The sequence below is a fragment of the Phyllostomus hastatus genome, unplaced genomic scaffold, assembly GCF_019186645.2.
Source record: "Phyllostomus hastatus isolate PE091 unplaced genomic scaffold, TTU_PhHast_1.1 phas_scaffold_93, whole genome shotgun sequence".
Lineage (NCBI taxonomy): Eukaryota > Metazoa > Chordata > Mammalia > Chiroptera > Phyllostomidae > Phyllostomus > Phyllostomus hastatus.
Window position 1 is genome coordinate 30,371,949 of NW_025334042.1, and position 20,468 is coordinate 30,392,416.

The 20,468-nt window shown below is 35.1% G+C and overlaps 1 protein-coding gene across 1 annotated transcript in view; it reads left to right on the forward strand.

Moving 5' to 3' along the window:
- The window catches only part of CPNE8 (copine 8), a 177,034-nt gene that overhangs the window by 138,878 nt on the left and 17,688 nt on the right, over window positions 1-20,468 (forward strand). Inside the window, exons 15-16 of the mRNA XM_045829970.1 lie at window positions 4,843-5,024; window positions 11,607-11,734. Of these exons, the coding sequence (XP_045685926.1) occupies window positions 4,843-5,024; window positions 11,607-11,734 (310 nt within the window). The remainder of the gene's footprint in view (window positions 1-4,842; window positions 5,025-11,606; window positions 11,735-20,468) is intronic.

The window sequence follows — 20,468 nt, forward strand, 5'->3', positions numbered from 1 at the left end:
TTGACAAACTAGGGATAGAAGTTGACTTACTAAAGAAGGGAATATATGAAAAACCCACAGTTAACATTATACCTGCGGTGAAAAGCTAGGTGCTTTCCCCTGAACACAAGGAATGGGATAAGAAAGTCTGTTCAGCATTGGACTGGAGGTTGTATCCAGAGCAATAATATATGAAAAGATTGGAAAGAAAGAAGCTAAACTATTTTTATTTACTGATGGCATGTTTTATATATAGAAAATCCTAATTAATCCACTAAAAATTCATTAGAACTAATAAATGAATTCAGTAAGATTGAAGGAGAAAATATCCATATATAAATTTTATCCACAAATCTGAAAATGAAATTATGAAAGCAATTCTATTTATAATAATATCAAAGGAATCCAATTAATTAGGAACAAATTTAACAAAGTGAGTATAAAACTTATACTCTAAAAACTATTCTGAAAAAAACACTGTTGAAAGATTAAAGATCTAAATAAGAGGATGCCATGTGTATTGATTTGAAAATGTAATGTTGTTAAATTGGTAATATTTCCCAAATCAGTTGACAAATTCAATGCAGTCTCTATCAAAAATTGAAGAAATGGGTAACTGACCCAAAAATGCACATAGAATTTCAATGGATTCAAAACAAAAGCAGACTTGGAGAAAAGAGAAGAAAGCAGGAAGATTCACATATTCTCATTTTTGAAACTTACTGTAGAGCAACAGGAATCAAGACAGTTGGTGTTGGCATAAAGACACATTATAGATCAATGAAATAGAATTGAAATTCCAGAACTAAACCCATGTGTCTAAGATTAACTGATTTTGAGAGGGTGCCAAGACAATTGAGTGAAGAAATATAGTCTTTTCAGCAAATTATTTTTGGGACAACTGCATAGCCATATGCAAAAGAATGAAGTTGGACTCTTACCTCACATAATATATGAAATTCATGCAAATTAAATCAAAGACCTCCATGGTAGGACTAAAATTATAAAACTACTAGAAGAAAATATAGGGATACATTTTTATGATCTTGGATTTGGCTAATGATTCTTACATGTGACACTAACAACATGAGTAACAAAAGAAATAAAAAAAATTTAAAATAGAAATAAAAATTGAACATCAGATTTAAAATGTTTTATGCTTCACAGAACTCTATTAACAAAGTGAAAGACAAACCCCAGACTGAAAAAATTAGCAAAGCATATATCTCATAGGAGACTTGTATCCAGAATGTATAAAAAACAATTATAACTCAGTAAAAAGGCAACCGCATTTTAAAAATTGAATAGACATTTCTCAAAAAAAAGGTATAAATATGACCAGTAAGCACATTTAAAGTCACTTGGCATACGTAGACATCAGGAAATGCAAATCAAAACCATAATGAAATACTGTTTCACACCCACTAGATGGTTATAATCTAAAAATCAGGAGACCAATCATGGTGAGGATGTGTGGCGATACTGGGCTCTTCATACTCTCCTGGTGAGAATGTAAAATGGTACAGCCACTTTAGAAAACATGTTGACAGTTTCTCAAGATGTATTTACCACATGATCCAGTAATTTCACTTCTGGATACAGGAGAGATATAAATCAAACCTCCATGCAAAAACTTGTACACAAATATCTTTAGCACCATAGTAGCCAAAACATGGAAACAACCCAAATGTCCATCAGCTTATAAATGGATAGAAAATGTGGTACATTCATACAAATACTATTCAGCAACAAACATGAATGAAATATGAAGTGATGAAACATGCTACAACCTAGATAAACCTTGAAATCACCATCCAGTGAAAGAAGCTAGTTATAAAAGACCATATAATATGTAAGTCTACTAATATGAGATGTCAAGAATTCATAAATTAATAGAGGCAGAAAGTGGTTTAGTTATTGTTTAGGGCTGGGTGAGATAGAATGATTAGGAAATAATAGTGAATAGGTACAGGGTTTCTTCTTGAGGTGATGAAAATGCTCCAAAATTGATTGGAGTGATGATTTTACATGTCTGTGAATATACTTAAAATCATTGAATTGCATAGTTTAAATGGGTGAATTGTAAGTTATATGAATGATGTCTCAGTAAAGCTCTTTTAAAAAGAGTCTATTCAAGTGGTATTTTTAAAAATAAAGGTATGGTATACCTCTAAAACAAAATCAAATATAAGTTCACTTATATTCAGAGTCTAAAATATTCCAAGATCCTTAAGTAAGAGTTATAGCTAAGAGTAAAGACTATGGAATCTGAATGCTTAGATTCATATTCTAGTTTTACCAGTATTGTTGTGTGATTTAATCTGAAAATGACATAATCTTAAAAGTGGGTATAATAAAAGTACCCGTAAGTGGGCTGTTGAAAAATGAGATATGAAGTAAGGTATTCAGTACATTTTAAATTTCATACAATTATAACTGTTGTCATTAATTGAGCTCTAATGTTACCAACCCACTACAAGTTCATTCTCCATATGCATTGTTGCAGAAACAGAAGTGCTACAAACGTGGTCCCAGATTCCAGAAATTGACACTCATTTTGGCAAGTTCAAATTGCCCAACTCAAATTGCCATGTTTTGTGGTACGGAACACTAGAGCCATAAAAGTAGGAGAGGACAGTAAGGCCTGGAAGAAACAAGGAAGGCTCTCTGGTGCATGTGAGACATAAGCTGGAGATGAAGAGAGTGAGTTTCCACACAGGCTGGTAACCAAGAGGTAGTGGTGGGAAGAAGGTATCATTAGTGGTCCAGTGAAGAGACTGATCTGCATGGAGTTGCTAGAAAGAGTTAGGGAACATCTTTGAATGGGTAGGATCAGGCCCTGTCGTGCATGATAGGCTAAGATGTTCGGACATGCTGGGATATTAGTGGTATCTTTATTTTAAGTTATGGTTTCCTTAGCAAAATTGAATTAGTAGCCATATTGCAATCTCTGGGTAGTAACTCTGCTTATGTTTAAGAGTTACGGTTAAATAAACACTTAGTAAAGTAATGGTATTGCTTATCTGTGGCCCTAGTGGTCTTTCAACTCACTGACAAAATACCTCCTTTAAAAGAAAGTGTCATAGGAAATTTTTACCAGACAAATTAAACTGGTTAAGAAGACTTTTTTTCATAACTATTGCAATAGAGATCAAAGCTATTGCAGTAGAGGAGAGATACTGACTCAATACCTCCAAAACGAAAGAGGGGAGATAATTTAAGCACCTTGATGAACTATTAGATAAATACTGGGGACATTGGAGGGGAGTTTGGTCTGTGTGATCCCACCATCTATATTTGCTAAGTAACACTTATAGAGGTTAGGTTCCTACCTTCCCACAGAGACTGTAGCTGATAGGCATGGTATCCTGTGATGACTTCAAAGGGCTGGCTCCCAGGTCTTTGAGAAAGACATTCCTGGATTGTAGAAGATTTAGATCTCAAACAGTGGAGAATTTTACCATTGTGGGTTATCTAAAGTAAATGCTCTAAGAAAAGGGAGCTCAGGGCCCACAGTCAGGAGAATCCTGTCTAAAATTTGGTAAAGCATGGTGGGGAGGTGGGGAACATCGAGACCATCTTGGCCAGCAGACACTTGTTTAGACATTTTGTCATGTGAAACCAGCCCTCGAATGTTTGTAGCTCTTTGGAAATATAAATGCCTTTACACAATAAATTATTTTTAAACCAAAAGTGTTCTTGGTATAATTACATGTACTGTAAACCAAGGGAAGATCTCTCCTTTATTTTGTTTCTATCTGGATTTCAAGTACTTGCTATTATTTGTTTTCCTTGTCAGAAAAAACACTATGCCCTGAAACTTCCCTTCTTCAGGCAACATTTTAAAGTAGAATTGAGCTATGTGTGCTATTAGGAATTCCATTTAACTTTCCGTTTTTACTTAAGACACTTAATGGATTTTCAGGCTGCCTAGTGCTGGTAATTAGGGCAAATCAATGTGAATCTCAATGTGTTTAAGTGGCAGCGCATACATTACTTTCTCTCAAATTCATCTGTATTCAAATGTAACGTCCTGCATAGCATAAGATACTGAAAATTCAGACTCTGGTGGATGATCCAGACATCAATAACAGTAGTCGTTAAACCTTACGTTTCTATGGCACTTAATTGTTTTCAGTCACTTCCATACACACACAATCTCCTCTTGTCCTTCCAGTAAACAATGTGGTAGAATTTATTGCAGACACATTCTAGGTATTGTCCTTCAAATGGCAAGACTCAGCTTTGGGCTTTCTGCCTCCTGCCTTAAAGTCTAGTTAGAAACCCTGAATAATTTTTCAGATCTAGATATTTTATTAGCTTGAATTTGAAAATCACTATGCTCTCCTTTTTAAAATGATAATTTAGGATACTTCTCAAATACTTAATTTGTTTTTGTAATACCACTTTAAGAAGACCTCATAATTATTCAAGTCAGTTAACTCAGTTGTATTCTCTGATTTAGGCAGAAGAATTCAAGCTAGAGGCACATAATTTTTAAAAAATAGATACTACAATAAAATGAAATTAATAAAAGTAATTTTATACTTCTCTGGAACTGAATTTCAAGAATAGTCTGTGCAGTTGACGATGAGGCATAATTTTGGGAAAAAAATGCATACACTTGATTGATCATTGGGAAATTTTCTACAGGTCTGATCAAATGTAACACATAGTTCCATGTTAATATCCATCCCCTAAAAAAACTATTTGACACATTATGAATGTAGGCAGAAAAATATAATATTTACATATCAAGGAACAGAAATAAATATCAAGACGTGGATATCAAGGAAAATGTTGTCCAAACAAATTGCATCATTAGCCGTGTGACTCACGTCTGAAATGTTTTTCTGTTGTCAGGCAACCCCGCCCAGCCCACCTCTCTGCACTACATGAACCCTTACCAGCTGAACGCCTATGGCATGGCTCTGAAAGCGGTGGGAGAAATCGTTCAAGATTATGACAGTGATAAAATGTTCCCAGCTCTAGGTTTTGGTGCAAAACTGCCTCCAGATGGAAGGATATCTCATGAGTTTGCTTTGGTAAGGATTCATCATGAGGACTGGATATTTGAAAGAAAATTTTATGCTGGATTTTTAAATATTGGTTCACTACTTCTGCTTTAGTTAATCATGTAGCAGCTGTTTGTGACTGTAGACTCGGGTTAATTTTGCTAAATGATTGATTTAGGAGCATTGTATTAATAGAAAAAAATGACAATTAAGTAGAGTAGCAATAAATCTACCTACAGTGCATCTGATTTATAAGTAGGGGGGTCAATTATGATTACCTATGACTGCATAATGAAACTCCCTAGGAATTTGAGGTGTAAACCAACATTTCTGTTATGTGTGATTTGGGAGTCAGAAATTCAAGGAGAATACAATGGGAGATGCTTTATTTATGTATTTATTTTGCAGTGTCTGGGGCCTTCCTGGGATAGCTTGAATGGCTAGATATGGCTGGAATTGTTTGAGTGGAGCCATATTCTTGATTCTGGCTGTCAGTTGGATTCTTCTGTTCTTCTCCCTGTCATGTCTTCTGGGGATAACATGCTCCCTAAGCTGGCTTCTTTGCTCATGTCTGATGCCTGAGCTGGGATGACTGAGAGAGCTGGGTTGCCTGGATATCTTCCCCTCTTTCTGCATACAACCTCTCCATGCAGTTGTCATGGGCTTCATCACGGTGTGGCAGCCTCACAGTAGTCAGATTTCTAACATGACAGCTGGCTTCCTTGGAGTGAATATTCTAGAAGGCTGGGGTGGAGGTTGCACAGCTCTTTACCAGCCCTGGAAGTCCCAGAACGTTCTTTCTTCCACATTCTCTTGGTCAAGCAAGTCACTAAGGCCAGCCCAGTAACAAGGTAGCAGAAGTAACTTTTGTCTCTCAAAGGGAGGAAGACCAAAGAATGTGTGGATATTTTTAATATACCTGAAATGCATCTGATTTATAAATCTTCTATTGATAAACAGCCTCTTCTAAAATGGCATTTCAAATGTAAAGGACTAATTATAGCTAGAGTTAATTTTTTCAAATGTGAAGCAGCACTGATGGCTATAATTAATTAAGATTTAAATATACTGTAGAAGATATGATTGGAATAAAACTATGTCTCTCACTAATGTTTAATTTATATAGATCCGCTTTCATATTGTGTGATTGCAGATAAGCAATGCGTTGCAGTCTACCTTCAAAATAAACCCCACCCAGGTAACACCGATAGGCCCAGCCAGCCTTACTCTCACCTGTACTTTCTCATCAATAATGGGGAAATCAGTACAGGATGGTGAGCTATTATTTTAGGAAAAAATTAGGTTTTCCTAACAGAGGTACTCCCCAGCCGACCCTGCATGTTGTAGCAGGTAAACTCTCCCGTCACCCACATTTTTGTAGGTTTTTGTTTATTTTTTTATTTTTACTACAGAAACAATGCATGATTATTGTAGGAATTGTTTAAGACTGCAAGCAAAATAGACAAAAGTGAACACTGATAAATACTTTTCAAAATGAACAATAATACTATTTTTACCAAGGAATTACTATCAGTCTAAATACTGTATACTCATTTCCTTATTTAATCTTCATAAAATTTCTATGTGGTAGGTATATCATAGTTGTCACATTATGCTGCTCTAACAAAAGCCCTTATATTAAATACGGAAGAAGACTGCACCCAAGAGTTAGGAAACTCAGGTCAGAGGCTCAGTTTTAACCAGGGTTCCAATGGACAGGACTTGAACCCATATCAGTCTTATTTTAGAATTTGTTCTCTTGACCACTACTTAACCACATTTTATAAAATACCTATAACACTACTGCTTAGAAATGTGCTTTATTAATGCCATTATATATATATATATATGTATATATAGGTACATATATACATGCATATACACATATATAATGGTATTAATAAAGCACATATATAATATATACATGTAGATATAACTACATACATATACACAATGGTGATACCTGTACATATATACACATATATGTGTTGTATATACATATACACATTTTCAGAAGCTTTTAAATGATATTTACTTCTCTTAAATATATGCTTTAAGAATAGAATTTTAATATTTTTATTGCTGTACTTATTTTGCCTCCCTATTCCATCACCCACAATTTCAGAAAAGGCAGCTGTAGGGTCTGATTCTTAACCCCATGAAATAGTCCACTCGCCATACTCCCAATGTCATGTAAAAATGAATATCTGTTGGGATTTTGTTTCTGGGGGCATTAATACTTCACAGAAACTTATGAAACCATGAAAATCACTCATGTGATCCTAAGTCTTAAATGCCTCAGGGAAAAGGTCACAAGCTATTTTAAGCCTAAGAAAAAGAATAATTATGTTAAACTAAATGAGGGTTATTAATTTTCCTTCTTTGAGTTTTCTGTCACCCTTGTGTATTATTTTTTTCTCTTCTCTCTCCCTTATCCTCTCCTTTTCTGCTTTGTCTACCTCTATATGTATTCTTTGTAACCAAACTTGTGCAAACATTCCTTCTAAAGAAGACCTTCTTATTCACATCTTAAACTGTTCTTTTAACCCAAACTTATAGGATAGAGTCATACCCCTTTAAATATATGAAAAATAGTCTCCCAAATGGATGACAAAAATGATGATGATGATGATGATGATGATGATGATGATGATTGTTCAGCACTAATATTACTTGTTATTCCACTTTAATTTTTTCAAAACACTTGTTTTCTTAGAAAAGTAAGCCAGACAAGGGTTAAATAAATCTCCAAAAAGGTAGTATTTTACTTTATTTGTGCTAAAGTACTTGATATTAACCTCATCGTATATAACTGCAGTATATGTTCTGTAAGTGCCAAGAATAGCAAATACAAACAATTCAGTCACATGTCTGACATTTAATATACCACCTCATGTTCACAAACTCTCAGGTTTCCATGGTAAGAAATGTGATGTGTATTCACAACCATTAATCTCTTTATCCTCATCAGGTTCAAATAATCTTTCAGGTAGCAAGGGAGGGTTTTTAAAAAATTAAATACTCCTACTTGGTGAGTTTCATGTTAGCTCAAATGCTCAAATTGAGCTTTGCTGAATCAAAAGGATCTCAGGGAAACCAAGCTTTTCATGTGAAATATGTATAAGAATGGACGTAATCGGATAAGAAAAAGGAATAGGAAAAGAAAGGAAAAGTGTCCTAGTATTATCATGTTAAGCAGTTTTGATTGTGAAATTGATGAGTCATTGCTCTCATGTCTTCATGACTCTTGATGATCCTTGTGGGGTTGTAACTAAAATACAGTAGTGCAGGGCTTCAGAGGACCTATTTCTAATAGGCATCTGGCCAGTGACACTCAAAAGAAGGTTTTGCATTGATCAGTAGAGAAGTGCTACACCTGTCCTTTCTCTTACTAAACACTTTCTCTTACTAAATGTTGAAAAATATTTACGTGCTTTTCACTTACTTTGGCATTTATAGGAATCTATAAAGTTTCTTATCTATTTGTATCCTTTTTCTTTGAACTAGACATTAGAGTTTAGCAACTAAGTGTCTTTGCCACTGTATGCATAATACAACAGCTTGATAGCTTTTTAAAAATTGAATAAAAGGGAGAATTCTCTCAGCGTTTGCTGTAGTAAGCAATGTCTGGGCAGCAACAGTTAACATTTCAAAGGGTAAAGCAACAGCCCCTGAGAGCATTTTGTCAGTGTGTTAGGCCCGCTCAGAAGTGTTGTAGGCTGTAGGTCACAAAGGAGATTGTAGGCTTCTTGTCTAGAGCTAACTCTTAATGCCCCAGTTACAATCCCTTAGGGGGTCAAATGGAGGGGAAATGGGTGAAAGCTGGACACCCTCCCCACTTCAGTCTCCACAGTAGAATTATTGCTCATTTTGAATTCCATTCTATGTATTTATGTGTTCTACAGATTGACATGTGTGATTTTATAAATGGAAAAGGTTGTTAATTAAAAAGGAAGTATGCAATAGAGCATCCATTGCTGTCTTCATTCATGTAGAACAAAATTGAATGCTCTTATTTTCAAAAACATCCTGTGTTTTTTTTGCAGGGGGCTAGATCCACATGTAAGCTTATTTTAATTTGTTTTAACAAGCAAAAACTAATTCCCAAGATAATTATTTTATGAAATGAATTCTTTAAAAAGACTTAAAAATATCTTTATAACCCATTACAGTGTTGTCATTAAGAGGAAAATCTCATTTTAATGTTTGTAAATTATTTAAAATAATTCTGATGTAATGCAAAGCATAGATTTAAGAAAATGTATAATTTTATGTAATAAAGTATTTTTATCATCCATGGCATATGAGGAAATCTTAGAGCAATTTATTATGTAACTAGAACTAATACAGAAATTAGTGCTTCAGATATTCCATAATGATGAAGAGAACATCCCGTGATTATCTTTCCACTAAGAAAAATGAAATGATGAGAAAAATGGCGACCTTGTAATTTCAATTTCAGAGGAATAGAGGGAATATAAACTGCCATTCAAATGCTAAAAAGACTATCAAAAAGAAGCCCAGAATTACCCTGGTTTGTAATTGTTCCCTCAAGAAAGCTATATAACACATTTGCCCAAAATGAATAATTAATTTTAATTTTAATTAGCTTTGTACCTCATCAAGGGAAAAGAACACTGTAAAATTTTACTTAAAGGAAGGTTAAATAGGTCAGCTCAGATTAACATCAAAACCACCATGAACTGCTTTGTGCTAAATATCAATCAACTACCATAACCAATTTTATAATATAAAGAGGTCTTTTATTATTTTTATGTTTTTAAACATTTACATGAGGTTTTGTTCATAAAAAGTTTGAAGAAAAAAAAGAAAATAAACGAGAAAAAGTGGGTATCACTCCTCTCACAAATGGCAAAACTGAAGTGGTCGGTAACATCTGGTTTAGTTTCTGCAGATCCCCAGTCTTCACAGTGCCCAGGACTTCGTAACGTGGTGGAAGAGTGGTGGTGAAGAGACCGGGTTCTGGGCTCAGACTGTGTGTGTTTAGATACTGGCTCTTTTCACCTGCGTTGTGTGACTTCGGGACACATTATTTAAACTCTCAGTGCCTTAGTTTCTTCATGTGTAAAGTGGAAATAATGACATGATTTTATCTACATTTTTAAAGTTGTTATTAAAAACTATATAATGTATGTAAATATTTTAATATAAAGCTTGGTATATAGAAGTCAACAACTCAGTTATAAATTTACAGTCACTTTTACCTGTTCAGGTAAAAACATTCATGCAATGTTAAATATAGTTACTGCCCTTAGTGTTTTAAAATGTATTCACAAATTTCATTTATGTCTCCTCTCACCTTCCAGAGGTGGAGCTTAGTTCCCCTCCCTTTGAGTGTTCCCTGTACTTAGTGACTCATTTCTAACCAATAGATTAAAATAGAAGTAAACGGTATGCAACTTATGAGACTAGCTTATGAAGGCACTGGGACTTCCTCCTTGCTCTTTCTGTTGGGTTGTTCATTCTGAGGAAGTTAGCTGCCATGTTGTGAGAACACTCAAGCAGCCCTACGGAGAGTTCTTGTTGGCTTCCCACCAATGGAAGTATAAGGGAGACTTCCTGGAAGCAGATCCTCCAGCTCTGGGCAAGCTTTCCGATGCCCAGGTCTGCATCTTGACTGTGAACCCATGAGATATTCTTAGCGAGAACCACCTGGCTAAGCTGCTCCTGGATTCCTGACACCCCCAAAATGTGTGAAATAATAAATGTTTATTATTTTAACCCTGTAACTTTTGGGATAATTTGCTGCATAGAAATAGATAAGTAATACACTGCCTTATTTGTGTTACCTGTGGGATCTGGACCAGGAAAATTAAACCTAATAAAATAGAGTATTGAAAGTATGAAAAAGCAAGAGCTGGTCTCCAGGTTTAAAGTTGCCCCTCTAGGTGCTGTCTTGCAGAACAAGTCCTTGGTGGCAAGCTCCATTTCCCTTGAATGGTGTGGATATGTTTCTTTGATTCTTTTCCTTTTCCTTTGTCTTGATATTTCTGACACCAAATTGCATTCCCTCTGACCCCTTCTCCAGCTGGCATTGTCAGGTGTGTCCTGAAGATGTGTGCATGGCAGATGGTTTACAATTTTCTTTCCATAAGGAGAAACTGAATAGACAACATTTATTATTTTCTGATTTTAATATGTTACTGCAGAAAGTCGAAAAATATACTATAGTTTAAAGATTGAAATCAAAGTCCCCAATTATATAATCACTCAGCGTTAACTACCCAATATTTTATTTACTTCTTTTCAGAATTTTTGTATGTTCATGCCTACATGTATAAGACCTGTGTAAAATGAAGAGATTATTAATTACAGAATGTGATATTCAGTTCTTAAGATTATTTAGAATCATCTCCTGCCATTATTTTGAAACGTATCTATTTTTAATTATTGTGTACATTCTAGTATCATATCACACTCTATATAATACATTGCAATCTAATGTTGACCACTTAATTTTTGCTGTTATAACTATATAAATGAGTATTCCAGAAAATTCTTTATGAATATCAGTGTTTATTATTCTCTTTTCAATTGACCTTTACAGACACTGTTAATTTTTTACTGTTTTTTGCCTGTAATGTTCTACAGAATGGGAACCCTCAAAACCCCTACTGCGATGGCATTGAGGGAGTCATGGAGGCTTACTATAGGAGTCTGAAGTCGGTACAGCTGTACGGGCCAACAAACTTTGCTCCCGTAATCAATCATGTAGCCAGGTAAGGGAAGTCCACAAGGTGTTTCTTTTAGTGTACTGGGCCACAGTGAAATCATAACATTGCTGTTAAAATGACCTCGCAGATGAAAGTCTCTCCTTTTTACTGCCAAGAAAGTGAGAAATTTTGTCATAAAGTAGAAAGTCTCCTATGAGCTGATATGACATTTTGCTAAAAACTTTACATTGAAATCTCAAGTGAAGAAACATACACTGGATTATGTTGGGACCTGCATTAGTTTAACCAAAGAAAATTTCTTTTTTTTGAAAAGGCATGCATGAGAGCAATAACAAAATCAGTCATGATCTGAGCCATGTACATTATTCAGATCTAGTGTTATATTCCATAGTAGCAGAGAAGTAATAAGAACTGAATTCCATGAAGATGACTGTTCCTTTCAGTGATATGTAGAGCACATTATTTCCACCTCTCTGAAATTAATATAACAGTTAATGTTCTAAATCCCCAGAGCTCTACCTGTATATAATGCATAATTTTAAGATCAGAATATAATTGCTTATGATTCCAAGTACATGTTCTAGAAAAATTTTAATGTAAAAATCTATTTATATTTGTTTATCATTTTTTCATTAGTGCATAAATAAATTAGACATAATTTTTAAAATACTTATAAGTTTGGCCCTGGCTGGTGTGGCTCAGTGGATTGAGTGTCAGCCTGCAAACCAAATGGTCGCTGGGTCAATCCCTGGTCTAGGGCACATGCCTGCATTGTGGGCCAGGACCCTAGTATGGGGCACATGAGAGGCAACCACACATTCATGTTTCTCTCCCCCTTCCTCCTTCACTTCCCTTTTCTAAAAATAAATAAATAAAATCTAAAAAAAGAAAAGAAAAAATAAATACTTACAAGTTTGGCTTGATCCACTTGTAAATCTTCAGAAAACATGCCTAATGTCTAGGTAATATAAAAGGTATACTCCTATCTCTTGCCCTGGCTGATGTGGCTCAGTTGGTTGGAGAATCATATGGTAACCGAAAGGTTGCTGGTTGCATAACTGATGGTTTGCAAGTTCTGTTCCTTGTCAGGGCACATACCTAGGTTGCAGTGTTCCATTCCTGGTCCAGGCATGTGATCCCCAGTTTGGGCACATATAATCCCAGTCTAAGTGTGTGCCGGAGGCAACCCATTGATGCTTCTCTCTCGCATTTATGTTTCTCTCTCTCCTTTTCTCTCCCTTCCTTTCTCTCTAAAAGCAATGGAAAAATGTCCTCAGGTGAAAATTAAAAAAAAAAAAGGATAGCTTTTGTATCCTTACTAATATGAAACCAGCACTTGAAAAATGACTGCATTCAGATCGGTTTATTAATGTGCAACGCAATGTGAAACATCAGTTCTATGAAGGTTCCAGTACTTTTACCATTTCCCTATTGGACACCAGGAGCAACTTAAATGTGTTTTAGTTTTCATTATCTGGGGCATAGACAAGACACTAAAATAACTCCACACCCAGGGCTGACCCCAGTGGACTTCAGCAGGGCTGCAGTGGGACCCCACCTCAGTCTGACAATGATGTATTGATGACCATTCTCTGAGTGTGACCCTTTACCTCAGGGTTTTCGAACATTTTTATCCACAATCTGTACTGTTATAAATTTTACATCTCAGCTCTGGGTATATACAACATTTTTAAAAAGATTAAGAAATAATACTTATTCATGTCTCATAGTATCTTATTCTTTTCTATTAAATTTTTTTGTAATGTGGGTCTTGACCCACAAAATTGATTTCAAAATTCACTAATGGGTCATTACCTGTAATTTGAAAAGGACATCCTAGCTTATTGCATTAGCCTGTATAAGTAGTGCTATCTGTACTCTATTTTCCTAGTGTTTTTTATAGCTTTCAAATAAAGGAGAATCAAAATAATATTAATGCACATAAATTATAGTTGATTCTCACTCTTTCTGTTGCATACTATCATACAGATCACTGTTTTATATTGAAAGATAAGAGAAAATGATAGGACTTACTTTTTGTTCACTCCTGCTAGTTATTACAGATGTTCTCGACAGTGCTTACCACTTTATTTTGTATTTTTGTCCTTGTATATCTAGTATAAATGGTAAACTTTTGGATATAAAATTTCTAGGTGCACTTCTATATGCCATTTAAAATACAGGCTCCACACTGTTCTGTTAGCATTTTTTATGTTTGATCTAGCATTTTTTAAATTCCGAAGTGTTAGGTCATTGCCCCCTAACACTTTCAGGTTCTTTGGAAATAACCCATGATCTAATAATTTTTTATTATTATTTGTTCATGCCAGAAGATAGGAAACACAGTAAATGATGGGTTTTGGGGAATCATCTGTTCCCTGCCAATACAATCTGAAGTTTCTTGTATCTATTTCTTGTTATGACTCTCTATAAGAAATATCTTTCTCTTTCCTTTTATCTTTGAGAGTTTTGTTTAATTTTTATTTTTAAGTTTTATTAAGACAGATATTTTCTCTGTGGTCCAAAATTATTACCTACCAAAATTTATCAACTAAAATAAAGGTTACTATTTGTTTCTACATCAAGAGAAATGCCATAGTTACAGTATGTAAAATTCTTCGTGCATTTTCTCACATTTAAATGAATTTCAAGAGTACTTCACCATGCCTATCCTATGGAGGTAGGTACTCAACGAGTATCTAATACAGTCTATGTGTGTGAAAATATTAGTCATTGTAAATTATTTTTTGTAAAGTCAAAAGCAAATACATTTTCTTACTTTCTTATTTGCCTGATTTTTTCCCTTTAAAAAAGTATGTTTTCTTTATTGGTAAAGCTTAGTTTTTTATAATAGTTTTCTATAAGCATTATGATGATGCTTACTTTTTCTTTAATAACATGCTTATTTTCAGAAATAAAACCGATGTCATAACACTATTGGTTTTGGAGATAACATTAATGAGATAGTGTGAAATAGTGAAGAACAAAGGCATGAAGTCTGTGAACCTTTAAGGTTTTATGTGCTATTCTGAGGCTTTCAAACCCCCATCTCTAATTTTCTACCTTTGCACTCCTTATTTCATAGAGCTGTCCAGAGAACAGCCTTTCCAATAATGTAAAAAATACCCTACCCAACATCACTGATGCCTGTCACAAATTTGAGTTCAAACACTTCAGTTTGGTACTCAAGAATTTTCAGTATCTCCCTGCCACCCACCCATCCAACCTCATTTCTCTCCACATCCTCCCAAATAGAGTGTACTTCAAGTCATAAAGAATAACTACTTCTGGCCTATGATGTCATTCTAAGTGTACCTCTATCACAGCTCTCACTAATTGGTTCTACTCCATTGTTACATATAGATCTTTTCAAAATTAAAGAGAGGAATTGTGATTTAATCTCACAATGCGTTGCTTTATACCAAGAAATCCACACCTGTTTAATTGAATATTTTGTGTACCATATATTTTGAGTATAGTTTAATAAGCTTATAATAGGAAACTAAAGAAGATATTAATGATAATATCTTCTTTAGTTTCCTATTGAGCTGTGAGAAATGTGATAATGATTGGTACCTACCATATCAGTCAGGGTTCTCAGGAGAAATGGAACCAATAGGACATACAGGTAATGAGATTCAGTTTAAAGGATTGCCTTACGCAATGGTATGTGCTAGCAAGTCAGAAATTCATGGGGAAAGCTGGCAGGTTGGAAAGTCAGGCAGAATTAGATGTTGTTGCAGTTTTGAGTCACAATTGCTTTTGCTTTTAAACTAGTTTTGTTAGGACAGTTTAATTAAAACTGATTTGATGAGGTCCACCACATTGTCAGGGAAAGTTTTATTTAAAGTCTTCTAATTGCAGATGTTAACTACATCTACAAAATACCTTCACAGCAATACCTTCTCGAGGGTTTGACTCAATAATTGGATATTATAGCCTAGACAATTTGACACATAAGAGTAACTATCACATCTCCCACAAGACATGTATTACTATTATGTTGTAAATCAAAACCAAATTAAAAATCAGAGAATACTTTTAGGTACCCATGGAAATGGGGCTTTTGTGGTACCTAAAGAAAAGAATTTCCTGAGACCTGCACAGGAAGATGTGGCTGTGTGGAATGGGTTATTGATGATGTACAGTTAAGGAGTTTCCCCTCCTGATGTCCCATTGCTGCCTATCTCACCATGGAAAAATATCCAGCCTTTTCCTCAGTGGGGCCAGGATGAAGGCCACTGTCCAGTGTTTATATCATAGTACAGTTCAGCCTAGTATCCAGCTAGCCTAGCTTGTGTTTCTTGTGTAGTCCACTTCAGGCACCCTCCTGGAGCCTGCGTGTGGAGTGGCATGGCCGTGGGTTCTGTGGCTGATAGGAGAGGGGACCTGCAAACACGTGGGGCCAGTGCAGGTTGCCTGGTCAAGAGAGAGGAAACTTTTTTGTTCCCCTGGAATTATTTTAGCTTGGGTGCGGAACAAAGGAGGTGCTTTCTCAAAATAACCAATCAATTCCCAAACTTTCTAATGATGGATCCACCTTCTAATTAATCCTTTCCCCAGGCAAGACTAATACACTTCTCCAGTCCAGCACCTCCCCCTTGTACCATTTTGATTTCTATTGCACTTGTTTCTGCCTCTCCCCATTCCCTCTTGGTTATCTGGTACCAGAAGCAGGGATTCCTAGTCAGGGTAGTTGCCTGGGTTGCAGGCCTGGTCCCTGGTTGGGTGCACATGTGAAAAGCAACTAATTTATTATCCCTCACACATCAATGTTTCTCTCCTACTCTTTCTCCCTTCCCTATTACTAAAAATAAATAAATAAAATCTTTAAAATAAAAAAAAAACCTCTGTCACAGGAGACAGAGAAGGCCATTATGGAATAAAAGGGTCAATTTATGTGGGAATACACACACATACACATTCAGCCTTAAAAAAGGAGCACCTGCCATTTACAACAATGTGGATTAACCTGAAGGATGTTATGCTAGGTATAATGAGCAAGACTCAAAAAGAAAAAACACTGCATATTCTCAATTATATGTGAAATTTTTAAAAGTTGAATACACAGAAGTAAAGACTAGAATGGTGGTTAACAAGGGTGGGGAGGTAGGAAAATGGGGAGATCTTGGTCAAAGGGTACAAAGTTGGTTTATGTAGGAAGCATAGATCTAGAGATGTAATGTGTGACTAGTATAGTTAATACTATGTTGAATACTAGAAATCTGCTAACAGTAAATTTCAGGTGCACTGATCACAAAAAAATATGGCAACTATGTGATAAGATGGTATGATGATTAACTTGACTAATAATCATTTTGCTAGGTATATCAAATCATGTTCTATACCTTAGATAAGTACAACCTTCATTAAAAAGAATAAATAATTGTAAAGGTGTCAATTCACAGAGAAAGACAATAATTACAAATATGTATGCACCTAACAGCAAAGTACCAAAATATATAAGTGAAAATTGACATATCTGAAATGAGAAATAGACAACAGTACAATAATATTAGACTTCACTGCTAGACCAAAATGGACCCAACACAGATATCAGAACATTCCATTCAACAGAAGTAGAATACACATTCTTTTCAAGCACACATGGGGTGTTTTCTAGGACAGATCACACAATAGTCACAAAACAAATTTGAACATATTTAATAAGATTGAAATCATTCCAATGTATCATTTTTGAGAAAAATAGAAAAAAAACCTGTAAATCAATAACAAAAAGGAAATCAGGAGTACTCACAAATAAGTGGAACTTAGCATAACATTGGATGACCATTGGATCAAAGAAGAAATCAAAAGGAAATGGAAATTAGAAAATATTTTGAGACAAATGAAAATAAAAATACAACATGCCCAAATAATGGGATTCAGCAAAAGCAGTCCTAAGAGTAAAGTTTAAACTGATAAGCACCATTTTCTAAAAAAAGAAAAATCTCAAACAACCTACCATTACATCTCAAGGATCTAGAAAAACAAGAACAAACTAAGCACCAGTTAGCAGAGGAAAGAAATAATAATGATTTGAGTAGAAATAAAAGAAGTAGAGAATAAAAAAAAATAGAAAAAGGATAAAAATCAGAGTTGTTTTTTTTAAAGAAACAAAATGGACAAACACTTGGCTAGACTAAGAAAAGGAGTGCCCAGTGACGTCCAAATCAGAAATGGAAGTGGAGACATGAAACTGGTATCACAGAAGTAAATTATTAACAACTTATTAACAAAGGATTATTATTAACAATTATATTCCAAAAAACTGGACCACTTAGAAGAAAAGGAGAAATTCCTAGAAACATACAACCTACCAAGAATGAATTAAGAAGAAACAGAAAGCCTGTACAGACAAAAACAAGGAGATTGAATCAGTAATCAAAAACCTGCTAATAAAGAAAAGCCCAGGAACATATGGATACATATATGAATGTTACTGTTTAAAAAAGCATTAGTGCAAATCCTTCTTAATCTCATCCAAAAGAATAGAAGGAACACTTCCAAACTTATTTTATGAGGCCAGCATCGCCCTAATACCAAAGACAGACAAAGAGACCACAAGAAAATATCCCTGATACAACAGAATGGTGGTTGCCAGAGGGGAAGGAAAGTGGGGGGATGGGGAACAAATTTGGTAAAGGGGGTCAAATATATGGTAACAGAGGGAAACTAACCTTTGGTTGGTATACAGACATCAAATTATTATATTGTATACCTGAAATTGATGTAGCAATACCAAGTTTCTTGATATTGGTCCTGTCAGTGATTTCTTGGGTATGACAAAATCACAAGCAACAAAAACAAAAATACATAGATGAGTAGGATTACATCAAATTGAAAATCCTTTGCAGAGTAAAAGAAGATAAAATGAAATGGAACCTCTGGAAAGTGAGAAAATATTTGTGAACTATATAACTGACAGGGGTTATGCTCCAAAATATATAAAGAACTCCTAGAACTCAATAGCAAAAGAAAAAGAATCCAATTTAAAAAATGGGCAAAGGACTTGCATAGACATTTCTCCAAAGAAGACATAGAAATGTCCAGCAGCTGTATGCAAAGATGCTCAACATTGCCAATCAGGGAAATGTAAACTGAAACCACAGTGAGTTGTTATCACCTCACACTTTTTAGGATAGCTGTATTACACAATGGTCAAAAGATAAGTGTTAGTGAGGATATAGAGGAATTGGAACCCTTGTGCACTGTTTGTGGGAGTGCAAGTTGGTGCAGCCACTGTGAAAAATAATATAGAGAGTCCTCAAAAAATAAAAATAGAGCCACCAGAAATCCCCTTTCTGAATATATATCCAAAACAATTGAAATCAGGATCTCAAAGAGATATCTGCATCATTATTTACAACACCCAAGATATGGATATTATTCTGCCTTTAAAAAGAAAAAAATCCTGCCATTTGCAACAACATGGATAGACCTGGAAGACATCATGGTATGTGAAATAAGACAGTCATAGGAAAACAAATACTGCATGATTCCCCTTAGATGAGGCATCTGAGACAGTTGAATGTACAGAAGTAGACAATAGAGTGGTGGTTATCAGGGGTTGGGGAAAAGGTTTATGTGGATTAGATACTCAGTTGTTATAAAGGTCCATGTATACAAGATGAATAAATTCTGAAACTCCGCTGTACCATGCAGTGCCAATAGTTAACAAGGTATTGTGCACTTAAATTTTTTTAAAGATTTTATTTATTTACTTTTAGAGAGAGGGGAAGGGAGGGAGAAAGAGAGGAAGAGAAACATCAATGTGTGGCTGCCTCTCAGGTGCCCCTTACTGGGAACCCGGCCTACACCCCAGGCACGTGCCCTGACTGGGAATCAAACCAGCGACCCTTTGGTTCACAGGCCAGCACTCAATTCACTGAACCACACGAGCCAGGGCTGTGCACTTAAAATTTTGTTAAGAGGCTAGATTTTATTTCAAATGGCCTTACACACACACACACACACACACACACACACACACACGAACAAAAAGGAACTTTTGGAGCTTAGGGATATATTTATAATCTTGATTGTTTTGATGGTAACACAAGTATATACATATGTTTAAACTCATCAAATTTTATACATTAATTATGTGCAGTTTTCGGTATACCAATTATAACTCAAGCTGGGGGGAAGACATACTAACAACTTTGACTTTCTCCATAGAAGAAAGAAGCATTGAAAGAGAAGTAAAAAGTAAATAAAAAAAATCAGACCATTAAGCCAGCTTAAGGTATTTATAAGACTGCATAGTACTCAATATTTCATATTGTCTTTGAACCTGGTAGAAATTTGTCATTTTAAGAGCATGTTGCGGAAAGAAAAGTATAAAAGCCTTTCTGTTGTACTCATAGAAGCTTTTCTCATGCCTATTTATAGACTTCAGTCAGTCACACGAAATACAAAACCCCCTGCTTCTGAAGTGGAGTCAGTAAGAAACACTTTAAAAAAATAATGGATATTTAAGAAAATTGTTTGTATCTCTCACATCAGCCACAATCTTGGCAGGTTTAAAAATTTAAGAAAAGAATTCCTGAGGGAGATGATCAACTTCTTTTCTTGAGAAAAAAAAGTTAAGGGTAAAATAGAAGAGACTCATATCTGCTTTGGATTGTTTTCCATTGGTTGTATTACAATCAAATTAATACATATTTTCCATGTCTGAGGTCAATTGTGCAGTACCATGGGGCTGTTTCTGACTCTATATTTGTGGCACTAGTTTAATACTACCTTTGCACCTGGTACTGTGTACAGGCCACTACTG